We start from the raw sequence: 25,867 nt of genomic DNA, 5'->3' as shown, positions 1-25,867 counted from the left end.
AACCAGCCCTCATATAATTCAAATAATTTCTGCTCAAGATCACATGCTGGAAAGGTGTCTCCCCCAGGTTATGCGCTCTCTCTCAAATAAACAAATAAAAATCTAAAAAAATCATACTTTGCATTTAGTTGCCATGTCTCTTTCTTCCTTCCTTCTTTGTTTTTTTTTTTTTTTAAAGATTTTATTTATTTATTTGACAGACAGAGATTACAAGTAGGCAGAGAGGTAGGCAGAGAGAGAGGGGAAAGCAGGCTCCCCGCTGAGCCAAGAGCCCAATGCAGGGCTCGATCCCAGGACCCTGGGACCATGACCTGAGCCGAAGGCAGAGGCTTTAACCCACTGAGCCACCCAGGTGCCCTGCCATGTCTCTTTCTCATTCAATCTGGTCTTAGACAGTTTACTCCAACTTTATTTATTTTGGTTTTCATGATATTGACATTTTTGTAGACTACAGGTTTGTAATCTTGGAGAACTCCTCACAATCTGGATTTGTCTGATTTGTTTCCTGATAATTAGATTCAGATCAAAATTCTTGTCAAGAATAATATAATGCAGGGCACCTGGGTGGCTCAGTGGTTTAAGCCTCTGCCTTCGGCTCAGGTCATGATCTCAGGGTCCTGGAATCGAGCCCCACATCGGGCTCTCTGCTCAGCGGGGAGCCTGCTTCTCTGCCTACTTGTGATCTCTCTTTATCAAATAAATAAATAAAAATGTTTAAAAAAAAAGAATAATATAATGCTGGTATTGTGTACTTTCTATGGCATCAAATCTTGAGGCACATAACGTCCGTTTGTCACATTGTTTGCTAGGTTGAACCTGAATTCTTGGTAGGTACCTTTGTATCTGCCACATCCCACTACTATACTGTAAAGGTTTCTTTATAAGTAATTAGTAATCTTTAGGTATTAGTGATCTTTAAAGTCAGGTGAATATCTTGTTTCACAAAAATCTTTTACCCTATGGTTTTAGCATTAACTGTTGACCTTGTCCAAAAAATTTATCTTACTGGATGTTGATAAAATTGTGGTTTTCTAATTCTATTATTCCTTCTGCATGGGAGCTGGCATTCTTCTTTGTAAAAGAGTTTCACCTAGTCATTCCTTACACTCTGAATGCCACTATGCATTCTTGAATTCTTTTTGTATTTAGAATGTTATACAATCCAACACCATTTTTTCCCCTGACACTCAAATTATCCTGAATTTGATCAGTGGGAATTCTCTTCAAGCAGGCAAGCTCTTTTTGATATGATCCTGCTATTTTCTGAGTATTTCCTTGCTTTCTGGCATAAGAAGTTGTTCTAGATTTACTTTGTGAGTGGAATTAGTGATTTCTCCAAGGAGCCCTGGTTTCTTTTAACAAAGAATGATATTTTGCAATAAAAACCTGGACATTAATTAGATATGCTCATAAATATTGGGTGTTATTGCTTCTAAATTTCAGTGGACAAATCAGGAAATATTTAAAAAAATATATTGAATTTACAGGAGTACCAGGTGGCTCAGTCAGTTGAGCACCCAATTCTTGGTCTCAGCTCAGTTCTTGACCTCAGGGTCACGAGTTTGAGCATCCCTCCTTGGGCTCCACGCTAGGTGTGGAGCCTACTTAAGAAAAAAAAAAAAAAATTGAGGGCACCCAGGTGGCTCAGTTGGTTAAGCAACTGCCTTCAGGTCAGGTCATGATTCCGGAGTCCCGGGATTGAGTCCCGCATCAGGCTCTTAGCTCCACAGGGAGTCTGCTTTTCCCTCTGACCTTCTCCTTGCTCATGCTCTCTCTCAAATAAATGAATGAAATCTTTAAAAAAAATTGAATTTATACTGGTACCTCTAATTCAAAGTTAACACCACAAGGTTCTCCCTTTCTTTCTTGCCCCTTTGTTATCTTTCACCTATTTCACAGTGATAACCTTGGTTTCCAATAACTCATTAACTCTATTTACAAAATAACTTCAACCATACTACACCAATATCATAGCCAAATACAATCTATTAAGTTCAAATTTTCTTTGCAGTTCTTTTCTCTTCCTATGAAGAGGTTCAATCAGAATATTATGCTCAAAACTTATTTGAATTAATTTCCTTCTTTTTAAAATAATTATTTTATTTTTAAAATAATTTTAAAAAAAGATTTTATTTATTTACTTGAGAGAAGGCAAGAGCAAGAGACAGCACAGACGGAGAGAGAGAAGCAGACTCCTCACTTGAGCAGGGAGCCCCACACGGAGGACCCAGGACAGAGAAATTACGACCTCTGGTGAAATCAAGACGCTTAACCTACTGAAACACCCAGGCACCCCAAATTAATTTCCTTCTGTGAAGTTATCCAATTGCTATATATTTGGGTTCACTTGCTCCTGTTTGCATTCAACTTTAGGGTGTGTTTTTTCCATGATTTTGAATATGCCAAACTTTCATAAGATTGAAAGTCAAAAGTTTATTAAAAAGTAAACTTGAGGGTGCCTGGGTGGCTCAGTGGGTTAAACCGCTGCCTTCGGCTCGGGTCATGATCTCAGGGTCCTGGGATCGAGTCCCGCGTCGGGCTCTCTGCTCGGCGGGAAGCCTGCTTCCTCCTCTCTCTCTCTCTCTGCCTGCCTCTGCCTACTTGTGATCTCTCTCTGTCAAATAAATAAATAAAATCTTTAAAAAAAAAAAAAGTAAACTTGAAGTCTCACTAAGTTCACTTCAATCTCTTTAATCTCCAAGGGTAACCATCTTTTTTTTTTTTTTTTTTAAGATTTTATTTATTTATTTTACAGAGAGAGATCACAAGTAGGCAGAGAGGCAGGGTGAGAGAGAGAGAGGAGGAAGCAGGCTCCCTGCTGAGCAGAGAGCCCGATGCGGGACTCAATCCCAGGACCCTGAGATCATGACCTGAGCCGAAGGCAGCGGCCTAACCCACTGAGCCACCCAGGCGCCCCCAAGGGTAACCATCTTCATTAGTTTCTGGCTTATTCTATCTATGTTCTATTTTGAAAAAAACAACATCAATAACAACAACAAATATATCCTTATTACCACTTCTTACATAAAAGTAGTATATTACAGGGCGCCTGGGTGGCTCAGTGGGTTAAGCCGCTGCCTTCGGCTCAGGTCACGATCTCAGGGTCCTGGGATCGAGTTCCATATCGGGCTCTCTGCTCGGTGGGGAGCCTGCTTCCCTCTCTCTCTCTCTGCCTGCCTCTCTCTCCATCTACTTGTGATCTCTCTCTGTCAAATAAATAAATAAAATCTTAAAAAAAAAAGTAGTATATTACAGATACTTTTATTCTTAACTTACTTCACTTTACAATTGTCCTCAGAACCACTCCATTATCACAGTTCACAGAGATATTCCCTATTCTTTCTTACATCTATATAACACTTCATTGGATAGTGATAGAATAGTTTATTCAATTAGTCTCCTATGAATGCGGTTTCAGTTTGTGGAAGTGAGGTTGCTGGGTGAAGGGCCAATGCATAGTTTTGTTAGACATTGCTAAATTCCCCTCCATAGAGGCTGAAACAATTCTGCATTTCCACCAACAATGTATGAGAGTGTCACTTTCCCCACAGCTTTGCCAACAAAATGTGTGGTTAAGCTTCTGAATTTTTGCCAATCTGTTAGGCATGAAATGTATGTCAGTGTAATTTCAATTTGCATTTCTCCTAAAAGTAAAAGTTAACAACTTTTCATTGCTTTAGGTCCATTTTTTTTTCCACTTAAAAAAAAAAGATTTATTTATTTATTTGACAGAGAGACAGTGAGAGAGGGAACACAAGCAGGAGGAGTGGGAGAGGGAGAAGCAGGCCTTCTGCTAAGCAGGGAGCCTGATGCAGGGCTCGATCCCAGGACCCCGGGATCACGACCTAAGCTGAAGGCAGACGCTTAATGACTGAGCCACCCAGGCACCCCTCAGGTCCATTTTCTATCTTTGGACTATCTGTTCATCTCTTTTGAAAAGGCAAACATTTAAAAGTAGGAATTTATCTATTTTAGAATTATGCATTAAATGGAATTTAGCATTAGAAGACTCAGGTTCAAGTCCCAACTGTGGGGCACTGGGCAAATTGCTTAACCTCTCTGTCTTTGCTCTCCTTACCTGTAAAATGGACATTCCTCCCACCCTAGTCCTATATACCTAAATGGGTACCTTCTCAAATCACAAATAGGAAGTTTTCCTGATCCTTTCAGCCATGTGAGAATAGAAAGAAGTCTATGACCCAGAATATAGTCCTCACCTGACCATGCAGGCACCCTGATCTCAGATTTTAGCCTACAGAACTATGAGAAATAAGTTTGTTTATAAGTCCCCATCCCAACCCCCAACCCCCGCGCCCCCCCCAAAAAATCCAGTTTCTCCCATATTAAAGTGCAAAAACCTTCTTTTTATCCTGAATTCTCTTCTAGATATTCTTTCTAGACATTTCTTCCCTTCCCTTCCTATGATTCATAGAAATAAAATCTATTACTTCCTCTGATTTCTCATTTCCCATATGTTTCAACTTACAGCACTATGATTTCTGCCCTCATCACTCTTGCTAGTGTTACTAATGACCACTTCTAATTATCTAATCCAGGCGTCTTCCATGTCTTAGCCCCTGGCCTTCCATGAATATCTGTCTGATATGGTTCATTACTCTCTCCTTATAGAAACAGATCAGATTGGACAAGTATCTAGCCTCACGCCTGGCATAAAAAAAAAGAGTCAACAAATGTTTATTGAATGAATGACCAAATAAGATCAGTAAATTAAGCACTCTGAGAACTGTAAATGTTATGTAAGCATTATCATCACAAGACAAGTGATACATTATTTAATTTGGCTATTGAACTGAGAGATACACATCAAGGATGCTATGAAGTTCCATTCAGGAAAAGGACAGTAACTGATGGGCAACTGATCTTTTCTACAGACCTGAGAGCTCAGCTGAGTTGCTTTCAAAAAAATAGGGAGGTTCTGAAGACTCTGTGCTTATTAACCTTCGAAAACAAGCTGCCACACCAAAGAAAGAGGTAAGAACTGTAAAGAACTTCAAGGAGACAGAAGCCAAGCAATAGGGTTGAGAGGCTAAATGGTAGCCAAGGAAATGTGACCACTTCACCTCTTAATTTAGAAGTCTAAATCCTCTGTGGAACTTTGTCCAGCTAGATGGAAATAACCCTTACATGATGGGATAAGTTCATGGTTTTCATCTACCTGTCCAGAGAAAATTCAACCTGACAATCTGAAATGTCACATACCCAGAAACAAAATAAATGAAAAGCTTTGGCTACTGATTCAGGGAAGTCCATATAACATGACTTGGACTGTGCTTGGGTTCAACCTGAACTGCAGTCAACGTGGTATAATTACTTTTCTGCCCTCAATATAAATACTATGCATATTAGCCCCCTGGAGCCCTCCAAAGACTTTTTTTTCCCCCTCTCCATGCTTCTCAGGCTTACAATGACACAATTCCATGGGGTTTTTCACTATGTTCTATATAATTATGCAAAGCACATTCAAATCTTACTAAAGTATAAAATGAAATCTTGGGACTATAATACATTTTTAAGTAAGTTCATTTCCACCTTTCACTCTGGTTCCCCTACACTGTGCCATAGCCCAGAGGCCCGAGTGACTAATTTCTTTCTTTCTTTTTTAAAATTTTTATGTAGGCTCCATGCCCAATGTGGAGCTTGAACTCATGACCCTGAGATGAACAGTTGCATGCTCTACTGACAGAGCCAGTTAGGCACCCCCAAATGACTAATTTCTTTTCCAATATTATACTTAGAAATAGCCTTGTGAGGGTCCAATTGCTCCAAGCAAAAGAGAAGAGAGCACATTCATAGCAAATAAGAAAGACTGTATTCAGGTTCCGCTAGGATCAATATAACTCGATATAATCTCCAAGGGCTGGTGCCTTGTCCAAATCTTCTTCAACGTACCATATCTACAGCCACAATACTGTGAGTCACATTATGAAGGCAACTAGGCATAAGAGTTCTGTTAATTTTTCCTTCTGAGAAAAGTTCATGCTACACATCTCCAGCTGATGGACAAAATCATGAATAATTAAAATAGCCCATTTGATTTAAGTCTCATCTATTCACATATCCTTCATTTCTCTGCACCTACAGAAGTAACTACCAATTTGAGGCTTAATTTTTCTTTGAAAAGGAAACATTATTCTGTAATGTAAAAATATTAAAAAAGATGACCATCAGCAATAAAAATCAACTCGTTTTTATTCATGAACAAAATTACTGGCTGTGTCCAATATTCCTGTGTTTCCTAAGAAAGCTGCCTGCCTTTCAGCAAAGGGTCTCTGTTCACATTTGGCTTTTTCTCAGCCAAACGGGACAACCTCCAGGAGAACTGTTGATATTGAGACTTGGTTGAGCAAAGGCTTCCAGCTCAGAGAAGTGGTACACTCTTAAGGGTGTGGAAGAACTTCTTCTGGAAATACCCTGGCTCCCAACCAATCATTCCTCTCTTCTTGCTGCGGATTTTCTTTAAACTATGCTTTATACTTTTCTTCTCCATACCAGCTGGACACCTTTTTAAATAAACATCTCTGTGCACTGCACTGCAGAGCTGAGCATTCTTCTAAAGGGAGGGGAAAAATCCTGCTGCCTCCCTTCACACAATCTGCTTGCACTCCAGGCATGGCAGCTACGCACAAGATGAAATGACTTTGCAGAAAATTAACACCACTGCTTGCAGCTTGAATAAGACCTCTTTTTCCGTGTCAATTGCTAGGAAAGCCAGCAGAGCACAGACTCACGGAGGGAAGAGATAGGGGTTTGGATATAGGATATGGTGGTGCAAACAAAGGGGGAAGCCATTGATGAAGAAGTGTTCATGCACTCACTTTGTTGGATAAGAGTTAAATTTCAGAATTCTCCAGTTTGCAAGTTTTTCCCAAATAAGAAAAATATTCACAATGGAAAGAACACATCCATTCTCTAAAAAAGAGAGGAGCAGGATTTCCCTTTTTCAAAAACATAGACACACATGTTAAAAAAGTAAGACTGGAATATTATATAACAAAAGGTGTCACTGTTTATCTCTTTTGCTGACGATTAAATGTTACTGTCTTTTGAAACTAAGCTTTCTACAATGAACATGAATCATTTTTGTAATAAATAACCCAACACAGAAGAATATGCCAAGAATCATGCTAGGTGAAATAGGTCAGAGAAAGAAAAATACCATTATCATTTCACTTATAGGTGAAATATAAAAAATCAACAAGTAAAACCGGACTCTATACAGAGAACAAATTGGTGGCTGCCAGAGGAAAGCTGGGTGGGGAGGATTAAGAGTTACAAGCTTCCAGGGGCGCCTGGGTGGCTCAGTGGGTTAAGCCACTGCCTTCGGCTCAGGTCATGGTCTCAGGGTCCTGGGATCGAGTCCCACATCGGGTTCTCTGCTCAGCAGGGAGCTTGCTTCCCTCTCTCTCTCTCTGCCTGCCTCTCTGCCTCCTTGTGATCTCTGCCTGTCAAATAAATAAATAAATAAAATCTTAAAAAAAAAAAAAAAAGAGTTACAAGCTTCCAGTCATAAAATTAGTAAATTACAGAGATGGAAGCATACAGGATAGGGAATATAGTCAATAATGTTGTGATAACATTGTATGCTGACAGATGGTGACTACACTTACTGTGGTGAGCACTGAGTAATGTATAAAATTGTTGAATCATTATGTTGCACACCTGGAACTAATATAACATTGTATGTTAATTATGCTTCAATCAAAAAATAAATAGAAAGGAATGGACCTCATGTAGCTCACTAAAAAAATTAAATTGTCTAAGCTTTCTATAATGAACATGAATTACTTTTGCAATAAGTAAAAAAGCCAAGACAGAAGACTATGCCAACAATTATGAAATATTAGGATGGATATACTGGTACAAATACTCAAATTAATTTGTAGTTGATTAGAGACTTATCTGGGGAGAAGCGGACTATTTTTTCTGCTAAGAGTACCACTAAAATTTCTCTCTATGTTCTAAATTATATCATTTCAGGAAAAACAAAGAAGGTAGTTCTTGAGGGAGGTGGTACCAGAGACATAGGGAAGTAATTAAAATTAAACAGATTAAACAGTCTGACAGTAACTGTATTTAATATTCATCATGTCCACATCTTTTTGGTGTTAAAATACAAGCTAATGCAAACGTGACTTCCGAGTTTATAGCTCTGATCATTTTCTAACATGAGCTATTTTTGGCTACAGGCACTTGCCCTTCATAAAAATTAGTCATGTTACACAGACACAGTTGGGGGCAGGGTCCATTTGAATGAGTGACTCATAAGTTTTCTATAGATAACACAAAAAATTCTTTCCAACAATACACCAGCAGGGAATACTTGAACCCTCATGAAGGTAGACGCAAAAGACAATGAAGCCAAGTGCTTTACAAATGGAAAGGTCAATGATAGTTTTGCATTATGATCTACACCCAGAAACAGCAAAACACATTGGTGAAGTTAAAGTAATGGAAAAAAAGTTCCCTTTCCAGCTTACGGCTTTTCATGAGTAATTTCATAGCTATAGAGCGCTATGAATCACTGTGCAAGTACACATACTTGAGACTGTCACAAAGTTAATTCAGGGCACAAGCCTTCAATGGCATGAAATCTGACTGCCTGGTGATACAAACTCTTGAATATTCAGGGGTAAGATGATCCAATTTAGTCAGTTCCTGTGTATTTATTCCTCTTGTTTCCTGTTTCTCAGCTTCTTATCATTTCACAAATGTCCTCACCAGAGAAAGGAAGCGAAATTCAAACCAATCAATTTATTTCCTTGTTAGCATTTTTGGTTCAAGTGTGTGGGAAGTGGAAGCAAAACAAAGTTCTGACATTCCCACTGATTTTAATTATCCTTTTTAATCTTATTCCCACTACCATGTACAGATGGTAACTAAAAAAGTCTTTAATATTTGGGAGAAAAATGGGATTTTAGAAGCTTTCCTAATCCATTAGTTAGAAAGGTGTCCCTGGGCTAATTTCAGGTCACTGAATGTTCGGAAACCATGAAGAACAATTTTAAGTCACTGAAATTTTAGCAAACACAAAAATATTTGGGGGACTCAAAATGTAGCTAGCTATAAAGTTCCAAATGTTTAAAAGTCCAACAGTCTCTCAGTCATAAGTAGTTCCTACCTCCTCTACTCAGATATATAAGACTTAAGGCAAATTTGGCAAATCTGAAAGAATGACCTCAAAGTATCATTCTATTTGTATACACTGTATACAATTATTGCGGAGGTGCCTAGGTGGCTCAGTGGGTTAAGCCTCTGCCTTCCGATTGGGGTCATGATCTCAGGGTCCTGAAATGGAGCTCTGCATTGAGCTCTCTGTTCAGCAGGGAGCCTGTTTCCTCCTTTCTCTCTGCCTACTTGTAATCTCTGTTTGTCAAATAAATAAATAAAATCTTAAAAAAAAACAAACTATTGTGAACTGGTCTGTTTTTGACTTTTGACTGTCGTGAAGGACAGATGAGATATTTAACAATCCATGGTGGAGGGGAAGGACCTGATTTGTAGCATTTGCCTACTTCCTTGGTGTAAATTTTCCCACTAGTCAATTTTAATCTACCAGCTTGACATCACCAAATGAGGAATAGGGAAGATATGAGCAGAAGCACACCATTATCTAACATTTCCACCATATAATACATGTGAATAACCTAAGAGCACAGATAACAGTTAAATGTAGTAAAAAATTAGGAAGCGATGAGGTTTGAATACTTACTACCTTTGTTTTTAAGTTACATTTAATTTTAAATATACTAAAATTTAACAGTTGCTCCTCCAGAGCTGGTATGGACTAGATTTGGCACAGCACTGTGAGTGGCTCTTAGACTTACCAAGAAAACGTGCTCAAATATCTGGGTAGGGCTATCCATTTGACCAAGGATCACTATCATTTCATTATCTATAAATTCCTTGAATTCTCGTAAGTTGCACACCATTTGCATTTCCAACTCAGTTCGTATCTGAAACAAGGAGGACATGTTTTACTAATCTCTGAAAAGTATCTCTGTGCTTTCAATCACTCGCGATTTCTAACCCCATACCTACTCCTAGCCTTGGAACAAGGAGAACTCAAGGTCTCTTACCTCTTTGGATGTGATATTCTCCAAATCCTTCTGCATCATTATCTCCCTTAATTTGGTTTTAATTAATCTTTCTGTTCGCTCACGTTCAGTTGGTCTGAGGAGAGAAATGGTGATTTTTCTTAGGCAGGAATTTGACTAGGCTAATTCATGTGCCATTTGATTATGTTTCCAAATTGGCAGACCTTCCCTCTATTACTCTCAAACATTGATATTCTAGGGCCATGGCAAAAAAAGCAAAAGCAAAAGAAAAAGAAAAAAAAATACTTAAAAAAGTTTCTTTTCACAATGCATAGAATGTCAATGTGTAGAAATTATTACTTGAAGAGGATGTACATGTCTAAAATCCCTTAAAATATATTCACATGCATCTATGAAGGAATAAAGACAAAAAGCTATACTACTGTATATACCACTTTAACGCAGAATCACAGCCATACTGTTTCATCAAGTATCCCTGACTACCACTCGTGGAGCTAGAATACCAAGCTGAGTAGAACAGTGGTATAACCCACTGATGGAACTACGTCTTCAGTAGCTTAATATGCCACTGAATGCTGACCATTTATTACTATCGTTCTAGGAGACAGGAAAGACAAAAGAACGATTTCTGCCTTCTTCATTGAGGCAAATTCACTCCAAAATGGGTTTTTAAGGATTAACTACCCAGAGTACTTTCATCTAAAATGTGTTTCTTTTCATAAAAGCTCTCATAACATCTCTGTGAAACTGTTATCCCCATTTTACAGATAAAGGAAATAAACAGCTGAAAGGTTAAATGACATGCCAAAGATCACATACACTGGCAGGAGAACCAGCATTCTCAGCCCAGCCTAACACTCTACCTGCAGGATTATGTTGCTTCCCTTAATCTTCTGACTCTTAAAAATAAAATTACCCTTGGAACTTTAATAGAAATTAAACTATGAAGTCGACTCTCCAATTACTAGAAAGGTATTGGTTCATTGTAACTGGATGCTTCTCTCTAAAAGCACTATTTCATATTATGCAGAATTTGAGTGAGGCTGACAAAAAGGACTTTCTGTCTCATCTTTCCCTCTTACCTACTCAAGAAAGGTATCTGCTCTGCACCTCCTTATTTGGAGATGGAAATGGACTAAGCCTTCAGGCATCCTGCCTGCCCTTGCTGCCTACCGCCTTATCACTGGCTGCAAAAATAGCTTCAGTAATCTCCAAAGATGGCTGCTCTGACCTCACAACCTTCGGGCTCCCCACCACTTGGGCTCATAGTTTCTCATGAGCCCTGTAGAATACAGATAATGCCTGTGCCTTTTCCCTATCTGCCAAGGCATCCCTGTCTTGACAGGATCTTAATCACACTCCTCACCATTTTTCCTAGACATAGCTAGTGACAGAAAGTGATACATATCGTTCCTCCAATAAAAAATACTGATAGAAACAAATTTTACCACCCATGTGCATGAGTTAGATTTCCTAGTTAGCAATCTTTCTCTTAATCTTTCACAATACTTCTCTGGGACAGAGTAGTTTGGGAGCAGACACACCTGGGTTTTAATCAGTCCTGCTACTTCCCAGTGGTATGACCCTGAACAAATTTCTTCCCTTCTCTGAGTGGGTTTCCCTTTCTATAAAATTAGGATAAAAATCACATCGCCTCATAATAATCACATCTGCCTCATGAGGTTCTTATGAGGATTAAATGAGGTATCATGTATGAAATGCTTGACATAATATTTGACATACATTGGAGGTACTATACATGTATGTTCCCTCTTCCCCTTCCTTGTATTTCAAAATACAAACTTTATTTGCAGTAGAGTACTTAAATCCATTTTGGCACACATTGTCCCTGTATGCTCAGCATTGTGTTTTAGGCTTTTCTAGTCAATTTAGGGAGGAGGAAGAAATGGAAAAAACATTACAATACAAATACACTTTCTTGCTCAATTTCACTAGACAAAAATCCGGAAAATATGTAAAAACACAAAGAAAAACAAAATCATTGAAAATCCCTGCATCAGAGATTATCATTTTATGATATTATTATTTTATGATAATATTATAATATTATGCCTATAGCTTTTCAGTTTTTCTGTGACAGACATTTGGTTAGTAAATGTATCTTAAAATCCGGGTTATATGGTACATACTAAGAGGTAACATTTAATGAGCTTCTACTATGCGCCAGGGACTACTCTTTACATCACTCTTTTTGCTTGGGGATAGAGACAGATTATAGCCAATTTTCTTTCCTTTTCTTTCTTTCTGATGTAATATCCAAATTTTCTTTATCAAAATCATGAGAAATGAAAAGAAGGGTTTTCTCTGTCTCATGTAAATCTGTTTTAGAATGTCCATTTTTGAGCCAGATGAGACACTCATTTCTTTGATACCCATCAACCATCTATAAAGCATGAACTCAGTAACATTTCCCAAGATTCTGAAAGCCAGACTAATTCTTATCTTTTACTGTGGGATCTTCAAAGGACTAAGGGCTAATGAAAAGGAGGTCTTAGTATCAGTAACACCCCATGCAAAAAGCTTCCACTGCTTTTTTGCTTGCTCTCTTCACACAATTCTTGGAAATTTCACCTTTTTCAGTAAAAATAAGTTTACACTATTATCCAAACTAAGCATTTTCTTAAAAAAAAAAAAAACCCAAAAAAACAAAACCAAAAAAACCCGTGAACTGTTCTGGTATCCATTTAGGAATCTGAAGGTGAAGGTTTGTATGGTCAGATAGTAAGTAACTACTCTTCTTTCCCATCTATAGAATACCTTGGAAGTGTAGAAAGATCAATTCAGGGAGAAATAAACATCCTGATTAATTTCGAAAATAGTCACATAAATTTCAACACATAGACCTAAAAAGGAAAAAAACATCAACTCCACCTCAGGCCTTTACCCAACTCACAGTGAGATTTAATAAAATCTCACTGACAAAGACCCAAAAAGGCAATGGTGGGGCTGAGTCAAAGACTTGAATTATAAATTATTTTTTAAAAATATGTGAATAGAAACCAGTTTAAAATTAGCATAGTATCTATCCTAGACAGTCTTTTAAATTGACTGGAAACATCTTGTTTAATTATTGGAAACATCCCTTTAAAAGTTTCTCTATAGGGCGCCTGGGTGGCTCAGTGGGTTAAGCCGCTGCCTTCGGCTCAGGTCATGATCTCAGGGTCCTGGGATCGAGTCCCGCATCGGGCTCTCTACTCAGCAGGGAGCCTGCTTCCTCCTCTCTCTCTCTGCCTGCCTCTCTGCCTCCTTGTGATCTCTGCCTGTCAAATAAATAAATAAATCTTAAAAAAAAAAAAAAAAGTTTCTCTATATGTCAGGGTGCTTGGCTGGCTTAAGTCAGTAGAGCATGTGACCCTTGATCTTGGGGTCCTAAGTTTGAGCCCCACATTGGGTGTAGTGATTACTTAAAAATAGAATTTTAAAATGAAACAAAACAAAAAAGCTTCTGTGTCATTAATTTGCTTACCAAATGCTTCTTTCACAGATAATGCAAAGGCAGAATTCAGCCTAACTCCCTTTAAACTCAAATGTCAAATTGGTGGAATCTGAATGGGATTTTATGGTATAGCAATTCTTTACTATGGAGATTCCATTGTGCCCAGGAGTGAAACTCCTTAGGCCTTTGCAGACAACAGAAAGAATAGGGTTCTTTGTGTGGCAGATGTGTAGTACAGACATTGACTAATATCACTGGATAAGATTAATTCTCCAAGAGAGAGATTAGGGAGGAACATGTTGCTTACAACCTCCTAGGATATAACAGAGAACACTTCAGTGATCCTGAGTTAGCTGACTTACATGTCTGTGAAGAGAGCTGGAGAGTCAGGCCGGTGGGACTGCACATCCTGCATAGCATTCCATTCATTGACTGATGACTGATCTGAGTTGATGTGGCTCTCGTAATAACTCACCCAAGTGAGAAACAGGCTGCCTGGGTAGTAGTTATGCATTCTGGCCACTTCACAAGCCTTGTGTAAACTCTGTAGTGCAGACCTGAAAGATACGCTTGGAAATGAGCACTGTAGAACTGGAGACATCAAAAAGCCAATAATCCATGTGTACCCAAAACTCTTTCAATTTTTAAATCTTAGAGAATTTGGCCTCTGGAGAATCTATTCCCTGGAATTTAAGGTTCTCTGATTCTGATTATATTACCTATTCATAGCAATTGGCTAGACACTTCTTGCTGATGCATTATTAGGGACGGGGGTAGACAGTGGCAGGAGAACTGACAACCCACTAGTGAAAAATAGGTCTGGGTACGTCTGGAGCTCATGATTCTGTAGTTGAAACCATGCTGTGGGTATGTTGTATCACTACAGAACTAAAGATCTCAACCATTTACTATATAAATATTTGTTTCCCTTGACACAGAATCATCTTACAGTGTATATTTCCTATGATTCTTAGAGGGTCCACAAAGATCACGTAGATAGATGTCCCTAAGCCTTGAGGACATGTCCTTTCATGCCCCAAAAGTACTAATCTAATGACATTTATCATCCTTGCTGCTTTAGTCTCCCAGTCTCCTTAAACCATTTATTCATACACTTGAGCCACTTTCTAAGAATAGCTCTGGTTATACTAATTAAATCTCTGACCATGAACTCAGAAACCCAAGAAGGGTAAACAAAACTGAAAGTACCCCCTCCCCCCCCTTTTTTTTGCTTTTCTTTTTTTCTATTTGAGAAGAACCTTTTTAGTTATATACTTGGAAAAAGCTAAAGCCAGAAATGTTAGGAAATTAGTTATATAGGAGCAAGGATCATTCTACATTTTGTTTATGGATGTATCTCAAGTGCCTATTAATAATGCCTAGTTCATAGTTGGAGCACAGTCACTATTTGTTAAATGAAATGTCTTATTAGCTAAAAGTTAAAGTCCCTCTCCTACAGGAAGAGGATATTATGAGAGAATTCCATTTACAATCCATTTACATCTTTCTTTGAAAAATACCGTTTAATTCCCGCCCCACAGTAACAAAGGTGATCCATACTAACTTTAGGAAATTTAGGGACCTTAAGTAAAAGGCAGAAATATTCTGTAGTCTGACCATTGAGAAATAACTACTGTTAAAGTTTTAGTAGAGATTTTCCCAGTCTTTTTGTTTATGCATAGATCTTAATAAAGATATGACCATATTCTACATATACATTTTATTTCTTTCTTAAAAAAATTTATTTATTGGGGCGCCTGGGTGGCTCAGTGGGTTAAAGCCTCTGCCTTCGGCTCAGGTCATGATCCCAGGGTCCTGGGATCGAGCTCCGAATTGGGATCTCTGCTCAGCAGGGAGCCTGCTTCCTGCTCTCTCTCTCTGCCTGTCTCTCTGCCTACTTGTGATCTCCATCTGTTAAATAAATAAATAAAATCTTTAAAAAAAAAAGCTTTTTAAATTTATTTTAGAGAGCGAGAGCAGGGCAGTGGCAGAGGGAGAGAGAGACTCTCAAGCAGACTCCCCACTGGGTCCGGAGACTGACACAGGACTTGATCTCACAACCCTGAGATCATGACCTGAGCCGAAATCAAGAGTTGGACGCCCAAACAACTAAGCTATCCTGGTCTCCCTCTACATACATTTAAAACTTGATTTTAGTTTACATCTTCTTGTCAACATCTATATCAATATTCTTCAACTAGATTGTTTTAACAGTTCCATAATTTAACTAATTCCTGTTTTTCAGATATTTAAATTGTTCTCCATTTTTTGCTATTATTACAACACTGACAAACATTCTTATAGTTAAAAATTCTGCACATATCCACAATTATTACCTTAGGATAAATTCTCAGAACTAAAATTACTGGGTCAAAAGGGCATGTAAAATGGTAAAGCATATTGGCAAATTATTCTCAAGAAAGGTTGTTCCAGTTTATTCTACCAACAACTGCAAATGACAATGTCTGTTCCTTGAGTCCTTGTCAACCCCGTATAATGTAAATTAAAACATAAGATAATTAGCAATCTGATAATGGAAAAACATTTCAGTCCATTTCTATCAGGGAAACATTTTTCCTTAAGAAAAAAAACAAAGTTGCAGATTCTTTTAAGATGCCTTCTATTACTCAAAGTGAACTAAATTCTCAGAGAAGTTTATCAAATTCTCAGAGAATTCTCTGTGAATTTCAGTTTCATTACATAGATTTAAAGGTAAGGTCCAGCTAAGTGCAATGTAGAGGATAGTCAGTGCATGTTGTCTTCAGCCGGGAAAACTGCTTCAAAAGCATATGCCACATGTGTCTGGGGCAAGATCCCTAAAATACACTCAAGGCTTAGCTACCTCAGATACTTCAGCTGCATACAGGAGTTGGAGGCTATAGTAACTACCTTCCTGTGAAGGAAACACCTGGTCTAAATGCCACTTTGATCCACAGATCATCTTTTTTCCTGTGACTTTAAGTTCACTGCTTCCCAGATGGTACCCCCCAAAGTTTATTCTGAATTAGCTAAGCTAACAGAAGTAGGACTAGTCAGTTTGCTTTGGAACATCAAAGATTGAACCAGTTTATTACTTGAATCTTCCTTCATTGTCTTAAGAATTAAGAAGATGCTTTGTACTCTTCCTCAAAATGTAACAGAAAACACTGTCATTTATGGGACTTAGGCTGTTTGGTTTTACTTGGTACCTGGGAATAGACATGTCAGTTACCTTTAAAGGAGCCTTAGTCAAGGAAGGTAAGTTTTCCATGAGAAAACTTTTATTTATCTGTGGAATGTGCCCTAAATCTAAAAATCTGGTTTAAACACATGACCTGTAACTCTTCCCACCTCAATTACTGTATGAAATGGTAAGATTCTTAAGTTCAGTTGACTCTTTTATGAGGCACCCACCTCAAGCCTATCAAGGCTATTATTCAAGGGCAAATGAGCTCCCTGGAGTCTCTTTTTCAGGCTCCTTTATTCCTGGTTTGGCTTTTGTTCTGTCCATTCTGCTCCTCATGAGGACTTCTACTACAGAACAGGCAACTGAATGAGAAACTGAAATTCAAATCCTTAATTCAGGGATAGACTCTGAATCTTAGAGTCACACCATTCCCCAGTTATATTAAATCATTTTTCTAGATAATTTAGAGTAAGAGAGTAAGAGTCTATTCTGCCTAAATGGAAAAGATGCTCTTAGGCCTGGTATGTAACCTCTCCAAAACTTTAGCTTTCTCATCACTGATAAGGAGCTAATAATATTATTTTGAGGGAGTTGGTGTAATGATTAGATATAATCCATGTAATGCACAATATGTGACACATAGTTAAGTAGCCACAAAGTGTTAGCACACCAGCTCATGATTATTAATATCTACAATGTTTAGGCTTTATTTGCATTATGCAGCCTTGCAAACAGTCATCAGCAATTTTAACGGAAACTTATCTATCAATAATATCCCTGATTACCCTAAGAAATTGAACACTAATGCACTGTAGTAGTGTGATGTTCTAGATTTGGCTCTAGACTGGGGCTACCTTAGTCAATGTGTCCCTATAAAATTGTTCCAGCCAGCAATTGATTTATTAATATCTTCCAGAGTCTAAAAACACCTCTGAATCTCACTTGTTCACCAAGGCTTAAGGTCTTCCACTATGATAATTTGAAATAATTTGAACTCCCAGGACATCTTTAACTATGAAGGCCACACAAACAAATCACACAAAATCTTAAAAATATAAACAGGTCATACAGCATTTTCATAGAGAACTGTACTATTTCAAATACTACTACTACTCACAAAATATTGCCCCAATAATATATTTAAAACTTTCATAGGTAAAAAACCTTTCATAGAGACATTAAAAGTCCTCTTACCACATTGCCTGTACAGATACAGGTTTGAATATGTGCACTCTGTTATCCGTTGATACACTGAACCCACTAAGAAAAAAAAAAAAAAAGAATGAGATAAAAAATCCACAAATGAGAGTAGGTTACTGTAGTTCTGAGTTTTCAAGGTTATTTCTCAGACTAGCAACTGCTGGCTCAATAGAAGAAATCATCAGACACTTCAAGCAGAAGTTAAGAGTATAGGGCTTGACTGAAAAGCTTCAACAAATTGTCTGATTTTATCTACCAAGCAAAATGAATGGACTCCTACACTGGAGTTAGGGAATTATATAGTTTCCCAGCTGTAGTTGCAGACAAACTGTTCTGCTATATATTTCTGTTTGGAAGTCTTGTGGGTTCTTAGCAAACCTGACCCTGGTTTTATAAACTGGAGCAAACATCTTGGTCTCTTGGGGACACATTCTAAAAACACCAGGAGGTGGGGGTGGAGGGTCACTGGAAGGAATTGGCACAAGAAAGGGGTTATACTGTAGGCTGACAGCTGGCAGAGGCGGCACGAGGTTATTTGAAACAGAACATATCATCCTCTGGGAGAGCATTGCAACAGTCCCACATGCTCAGATTAAAGAGTGAGCCAACAAACTAGTTTTTCTTTGTCTGGATTCTTACCGTAGTCAGCCTAGAAGAAGAGAAGTGAGAGGCCCTGGCAAGTCGTATTTTTAACTCCACTTTACAAAACAAGACTCACTGAGTTGCTGACATGACAGTTTACTTGGGCACAATGGGCCTCCCACTGAGCTTAATGAATGGGCACTAAGATGGAACCCCACCCTTTGGCCTTTTATAAGGAGAATAAAAAGGGAAAGCTCTTACCCATCACCATCCAAATGAATTAGGGTATCACTCCAGAGGGGCAGGACTAAGCCCATGGTACAAGTGCTACTGCAAGAGAAGAAATAGTCCAAAGGTTAATTCCTGCTATTGTAGGAAGCAGTTTTTGATTAACTCTTTCAGCACAAAGAAAAAGCCCTAAACTTTAAATTCTGGCATGTTAGAATGAAGGAATTTCTATCATATAACTATCAGTCTAATGCATGTGCTCTGTAGCTGTATCAGACAGGTGGTTAGTCAGGTCCTTATGCAATTAATAAAGAAAACTTACTGACTGAGCTCCTTGTATTGCTATCTCAAAAATGGCCACTGTCTAAAAAATCCAGGTGATTGCTACTGACTTGTGATTGGCAGGTTTCACCCCAAAGTCACAGCATCCTACTCAACTCCAAAAATAATTTCTAATGCCAAGAACTATTGCTGGTTGCTGAAGACCTCTGAGGTTTATGTATATTTATTGAACACAAATTGGGAAATAGTGTCTCTATCACACCACCCCTCTGGACAACTGTAATCTACCCCAGACCCCTGCCACTTTCTCTCCTTAAGGCTGCCATTGACCATTTTCTCTTTCCACTCAGTCTTCCAGGCTCTGACACCCTCTCCTTGCCAATGTATCCAGAAAAGCAGCATTGTATAGTAGAAGGAACCTCAGACCTGGGAGGTACAACAGCAAAGTATGGTTGAGTGCACAGGCTCTGGAATCAGATGGGCTCTGGAACCTGGGTTCAGGCACTAACTATATAATTTTAGGCAAAGTATTTAATTGCTTTGTGCTCCAGTTTCCCTATCTATAAACCAAATAAGGGGGCGCCTGAATGGCTCAGTGGGTTAAAGCCTCTGCCTTCAGCTCAGGTTGTGATCCCAGGGTTCTGGGATCAAGACCTGCATCAGGCTCTCTCTGCTCAGCGGGGAGCCTGCTTCCTCCTCTCTCTCTGCCTGTCTAAAAAAAAAAAAAAAAAAAAAAAAAAAAAAAGTCTTAAAACTGAATAAGGGGCTCTTGGGTGGCACAGTTGTTTAGCCTCTGCCTTCAGTTCAGGTTATGATCCTAGGGTCCTGGGATCAAGACCCACATCAGGCTCCCTCTGGGCAGGAAGTCTGCTTCTTTCTCTCCCACTCTCCCTGCTTGTGTTCCCTCTCTGGCTGTATCTCTCTGTCAAATAAATAAAACCTTTAAAAAAAATACTATCTTGACTGGAATGTTTCTGAAGATTAAATTACGTAACAAAGTAAGAAATGTATATAACAGAACCAAACATATAATAACTACCACTTATTGGGCAGTTATACTTCGTCAAAATATCTGGATTTGATCTTCTTCACTATTTCAATTCCTTTTGAAAAGTTATTTACCCTCTCTCATCCTTAATTTCTTCATCTTAAAACGCAGTTAACAAAACCACTTTCATAGGGATATCATAAATATTTTAAAGTGAAACAATACATATGAATGTGTTGTCATTTAAAACAAAAGTTGAATATGAATTTTTAGTGAATGAGTGCTCTAATACAACTAGAACTGACTTGGGGAACGGGGAGGAGGAGGGACATCATGAAAATGCATTGAAAACAGCACGAGGGGGGTGCCTGGGTGGCTCAGTGGATTAAAGTGCTGCTCAGGTCATGATCCCAGGGTCCTGGGATTCAGCCCTGCATCAGGCTCTCTGCTCTGAGGGAAGCCTACTTCCTCCTCTCCCTCTGCCTGCCTCTCGCCGACTTGTGATCTCTGTCTGTCAAATAAATAAATAAAATAAATCTTTAAAAAAAAAAGAAAGAAAAGAAAACAGCATGAGGAATATCAAGCTTTTGCTACTGGAGTCACTGCAGGGCTAAGGAAGGCTGTTCCCTAGGTGGGCTGTGTCTAATGCTTTGCACTGTACTCGCAGGCCTGTGTTACTCAACATGGAACACTGTGTGTTCCACCAGAGAGTCCAGAACTCAAGAGAATCAAATCAAGATTGCAACACGTTATCCACATTGGAAGGCTGGGCCTGAATTCCAGATGCAAAGCTATCATGCAAGAATCCAAGAGGAAGGAAGACAGCTCCACCACTATTTTTGTTGAGTACATGAGGTAAGCACAAGGAAAACTTGTTTCGAAGATGGCTTCCCAAAATGGAGTTGGGTTATTTTCAGAGTAGTTCCTTTTTCTTCCTTTCCTTTCTTTCTTTCTTTTTTTTAAAGTGTGTGCTTAGCCAGGTTCCTAGCAACAAGTATAGTTTGGGTATAAATATGAAGGGTTTATAGCCTGGTGACGAATCTTGAAATTAAGTAACTACAGAAGAGAATACAGACGGTCCAAAAGAATGTGATCTGTGAGCTTGTGATCAGATCCCAGTTCAAGCTGACAAGTGACAGCAATATACAGAAACCATACATCATATGTTCAGCTTATACTCAGGTCAGGCTTCTTTACATTGAGTAGCTTTTTCACACAACAGGAAAAAGAGGCCTGAATTAGGCACACCTATAATTTTTATCTAATTTACCTTGAGCTTCTTGAGATTTTTCTCCTTTAAAGTATAGGTACTTATTTTAGTAGAGACTCATCCCAGACAACAAATATTTATTGAGCACCTATACGTACCAGACATTTCAAGGTGTTGGGGGTACAAAGAAAAATTATAAAGCACCACCACAAAAATATTATTTTATGATTTGAAATATATTCAGTGCAATTTGTGCAGTGAAATATATTCAGTGCAATACCAAGGTTACATTGTATATTTAAAAATTTATTACTCAAAATATAACACAATACTAAAAAATTATTATTGAAATATAACACAATACTTAAAAATACTATAAAAAGGCTAAATGAACTTATATATCATATCTTGATAAATATTTGGGAAGAAACGTCATAAACAATCTAGGTTCTACTTTGGCTTAGTACTGTTTTGAAACATCAACTTTTTATATTCTCAGATATATAATGATACAAACTCCTTCAAAAACAGTTGAGCTAGAAATGATACTAGATTATGTGAGTGCCAGTATTCTGGTGAGGGCAGCACTTTTCTTAACTGTCCAAGGAGCTCATTCACAGAAGATCGATGGGAATTCATAATACCAAGTTCACCAAACAGAATGGAAACTAGTTTCTATAGCTTTTCACATCACATTTTTGTCTTCCATAAAATAAAATTTTCAGGACCATTACCGAAGACAGAAACAGTTCACCGAGGATAAATTATTGAGCACCCATATTAGTAAACATTCTTTATGATTTCTGGGAATGTTTACAACAAAGTGAAAGAGATAAGAGTACACATCTGATTTCTTCTACACTGGGTCAGAAGAATCTGAAGTTGTTGCTTTGTATCTCTAGGGGAAGGCTCAAGTGAAGTTTCCAAGCAATCCCTGTTCCTGTTTTATGGGGTTTCCAAGGGAGGGGTCAGGAAAAACCAAAGGAAATAGGATATAGAGTAGCACTGTCCAGCTGAACTTTCTGCAATGATGGAAATGTTCTATATATGTACTGTCCATTAATATAGCCATGAGTCCCATATAGCTAGAGTACTTGAAATGTGGTTAGTTGTGATTGAGGAACTGAAATTTAAATTTTGTTTAATTTTAACTTCTTTAAATAGTCACCATGTGGTGTTACTGAATGGGACAGCGTAGATCTAAAGAGATAAAAATGTAAATCAGAGGCCTTAAAATACTAATGAATATAGGCAAGATAGGTGCTCTTAAAGGATAAATGCTTACTGAAAGGTCTATTGCTTAGCCAACACCAGAGGTTAAATCCATGCAGGAGAAAACCTAAATATGGTTTACAAGCCTATGCAATTTCAGAGTATACAATTAAAGGCTGTAAGAGTTATACAAGGTAACAACTCTGGCCTTGTGATCCTTGTGAAACCACAAATAATTTTCAGGTTGACTATACAAGCTTAGGTAAACACTTGTTTGGGAAACCTAATGACAGTGTGATTCTTTTCCTCCCAACATCATGACAATTAGAATCAGTCCTAGTTTCTTCTTTGTGGTTAAATTCTCCCAGGCCTGGGTCACACTGCTAGCTACTACTCCACAGTTCCATTCTAGTTTCAAATCAGGAAGTCAAATGCTTTGAGACATCTGGCAGGATTTCCTGCGGCTTATTATTTAGAGTGCAAAGATCTGCTTAGCCACATTCCACAGTCTTCCCAAGGTTTCTCCAGAAGAAGTGGGAAAATAAAAAAGGAGAGCAATAAACTTTAGGCACACAAAAGAGCCAGGTTCTGAGTGTGGTATGATACCCTTAATTATAGGATGCAAAGTGCTGCTAAAGCCAAAGGTGCAGGAGTATAAAAGGTTCTGTTCTGAGTTAAAAAAATCAATTCCCTCCCACCCCGCCCTTTTAACTCAGAAGAAGGAAAAAGGAAGCAAAACATTTGGTAAAAGCCAAGGTGTAAGGCCATGAATAAATGCAAGAGATTAGAGCTAAAGTGGGCTCTCTTTGAACCCCAAATCTACTGGTACACTATCACAAAGGGTACGTGCCCTAGAATCAGCAAAGTGAATTATTACTGCTTAAAATAAAGTTAACTACAAAGATAAGGCAGCTTTTTATTTCTGGAGATATAAGTTTAAATCATTTATATTTAAACAATTTAAATCATTTATATTCATTACCATCTAAGGATCAGAGGAAGGTAAGGAATAGTGATAAATTAGGAACCAAAGACATTCATTGATCATTTTCATCTTTCAAGACTGTATGACTAAGATACAGTCTTGTATCTTACTTGTGCTCCCTGGTTTTAGGCATTGAACTTTAAGAGTAGAATAGCATAACATGTTTTTGTAGTAATTCAAAAGGCAACTGGAATAGTTATTTAAAAAGGAGTTTTCTCATCCTTCCTTTTGTGGTACCATACCTGTCATTAGAAGAGAAATCCATTCCCAGGACGATGCTTTCTTCAGTGTCTTGTCTACCATTGGTTGAAACCACTACCATATAGCGTGTTCTGTTCTGGTAAGTACTTTCTAGTCTTACAGCCTGGAAGTTAAAAGACAACAGATGTATTAGGAAATGTAGAAGGTCAGCTTTAGATCATTCGACCTCTTTTTACATCAGCGTCCTAAAGCATGCTCAGGAAGACTTAAATTATAATTCCATCTCATGCATTAACCATGAAGCCTTCAGTAAGTTACTAAATTAATTAGAGGGAGATACAATAATACCTATCCCACTGGGTTATAAGAATCATATGAAATAGTGTATGTTTACATAGAACAGTGCTTGTCATATAGTGAAAGTTCAACAAATATTGGCTACTAGCATAATTTATAATAATAGCAACTACCAGGGCATTTTTTTTTTTAAAGATTTATGAATTTGACAGAGAAAGACACAGCAAGAGAGAGAGCACAAGTAGGGGAAGTGGGAGAGGGAGAAGCAGGCTTCCTGCTGAGCAAGGAGCCTGATGTGGGGCTAGATCCCAAAACCCCGGGATCACAACTCGAGCCAAAGGCAGAAGATTGAGAGCTGAGCCACCCAGGTGCCCCCTGACAGCAATTTCTAATTGGTATTCTTTCAGTGCTTCTCAGAGTCTCCTCTCCCTCAATTCTGTCACTAATCCCAAAGTAGCCAGGCGAAGAGAAAAAGACGCAGTCACACAGCTTAAGTGAGCCATTTAGCAAGGCAGAGGTGAGACTGTTGGGGCTATCTTTTTGTTTCTATTCTGATACTCCTAGGAAAAGCGAGGGAAGCACAAAAAGTACAATTGGCTACATTAAAGCTTGTTTCTAATAGAAGCTGATAAAACAAGAATGTAATGCTGACCATTCTGATTTCAAGTACATACATAGAGAGCTGTATTACTAACTTTATGTTCCATAAAGCAATGGAGCATTTCAAACCAAATTCATTTGTGAGACTCTAAGAAAAACTAATATTAAATGGATGAAGGTCTAACCCTAGTGGGATGGGCTAAATGAACATTATGGATACAGCTATGGATAGGAGGAATGGAAGAGAGCATGGACTCTCTGATTCTAGGAATTAAATTAAAATATTAATCAGGCGTGCCTGGGTGGCTCAGTGGGTTAAAGCCTCTGCCTTCGGCTCAAGTCATGATCCCAGGGTCCTGGGACCGAGCCCCACATCGGGCTCTCTGCTCAGCAGGGAGCCTGCTTCCTCCTCTCTCTCTCTCTCTGCCTGCCTCTCAGCCTACTTGTGATCTCTGTCTGTCAAATAAATAAATAAAATCTTAAAAAAATAAAATATTAATCAGAAACCCAGTGCAAGTGAACTAGAATTTTTAAAAATTATTTTTATTAACATATAATGTATTATTTGCCCCAGGGCTACAGGTCTGTGAATCAACAGGCTTACACATTTCACAGCACTCACCATAGCACATACTGAACTAGAATTTTTTTATAATCAATTCTCAGATATTATTACATATCTAAACTTGGGCTTGCCTCAACAAGCTCTGAGCTAACTGTTCAGTTTCCTGAATATGTTAGAGGCTCTTTTATTCTCTGTCAAGGCTCAAATACAATGGAATTGGAACAGCTGAACTCTGCTCCTGATAATTTATATACAGCTTCTACACCAAATAGTGGCAACTGGTTGGCTAAGCTAAAACTGATAAAAGGAAAAAAGAAATAACCTCCACATATATTACCCATCATACAAGTTATTAGGCTAAGTTAGCAGGTGGGCAGCAAGCATTTCTTTGGGATATTCAGGGTAAACACTAGTTGTCTCTTTTTAAAAAGTGAGGTGTTTATTTACTCATAATATCAAGAGCATGTCAAACATTGTATCTTCCTTTGCTTATTAATATCATCATAATTTCAGACCCCAAACCTAATGGGAAAGGCCCCAGTCATTTACACTGATTTAGGACTGAGTAATAAGTGCACCTTGGATTTCTTAAATTCCAAGCTTCTTATATTGAAGCAAGGCATGTAGAGGCCCTGGGACTTGATCATGGACCTCTAGAGAGTAAACTTGGTAATTGCTAATTCCTTTTTTCTTTCTTTTTAGGATTTTTTTTTTTAAAGATTTTATTTATTTATTTGACAGACAGAGATCACAAGTAGGCAGAGAGGCAGGCAGAGAGAGAGGAGGAAGCAGGCTCCCTGCTGAGCAGAGAGCCTGAT

At 38.3% G+C, this 25,867-nt stretch overlaps 2 protein-coding genes across 2 annotated transcripts in view; both read right to left on the bottom strand.

Annotated features, from left to right (window-relative positions):
• SSH2 (slingshot protein phosphatase 2) overlaps nucleotides 1-25,867 on the bottom strand; it is a 252,619-nt gene that overhangs the window by 27,231 nt on the left and 199,521 nt on the right. Inside the window, exons 6-12 of the mRNA XM_082708526.1 lie at nucleotides 23,629-23,750; nucleotides 18,743-18,811; nucleotides 17,894-17,959; nucleotides 13,896-14,090; nucleotides 10,098-10,191; nucleotides 9,846-9,974; nucleotides 7,359-7,463 (exon numbers count right to left, since the gene is read on the bottom strand). Of these exons, the coding sequence (XP_082564652.1) occupies nucleotides 7,359-7,463; nucleotides 9,846-9,974; nucleotides 10,098-10,191; nucleotides 13,896-14,090; nucleotides 17,894-17,959; nucleotides 18,743-18,811; nucleotides 23,629-23,750 (780 nt within the window). The remainder of the gene's footprint in view (nucleotides 1-7,358; nucleotides 7,464-9,845; nucleotides 9,975-10,097; nucleotides 10,192-13,895; nucleotides 14,091-17,893; nucleotides 17,960-18,742; nucleotides 18,812-23,628; nucleotides 23,751-25,867) is intronic.
• Nucleotides 1-25,867, bottom strand: part of ALDOC (aldolase, fructose-bisphosphate C) — a 1,020,901-nt gene that overhangs the window by 972,958 nt on the left and 22,076 nt on the right. The gene's annotated exons all lie outside the window — the stretch shown is intronic.

The sequence above is a fragment of the Mustela nivalis genome (genome assembly GCF_964662115.1).
Source record: "Mustela nivalis genome assembly, chromosome: 17".
NCBI classification, from domain to species: domain Eukaryota; kingdom Metazoa; phylum Chordata; class Mammalia; order Carnivora; family Mustelidae; genus Mustela; species Mustela nivalis.
The sequence above is the reverse complement of the archived record's forward strand: the minus strand, read 5'-3'. Positions and strand labels throughout refer to the sequence as shown.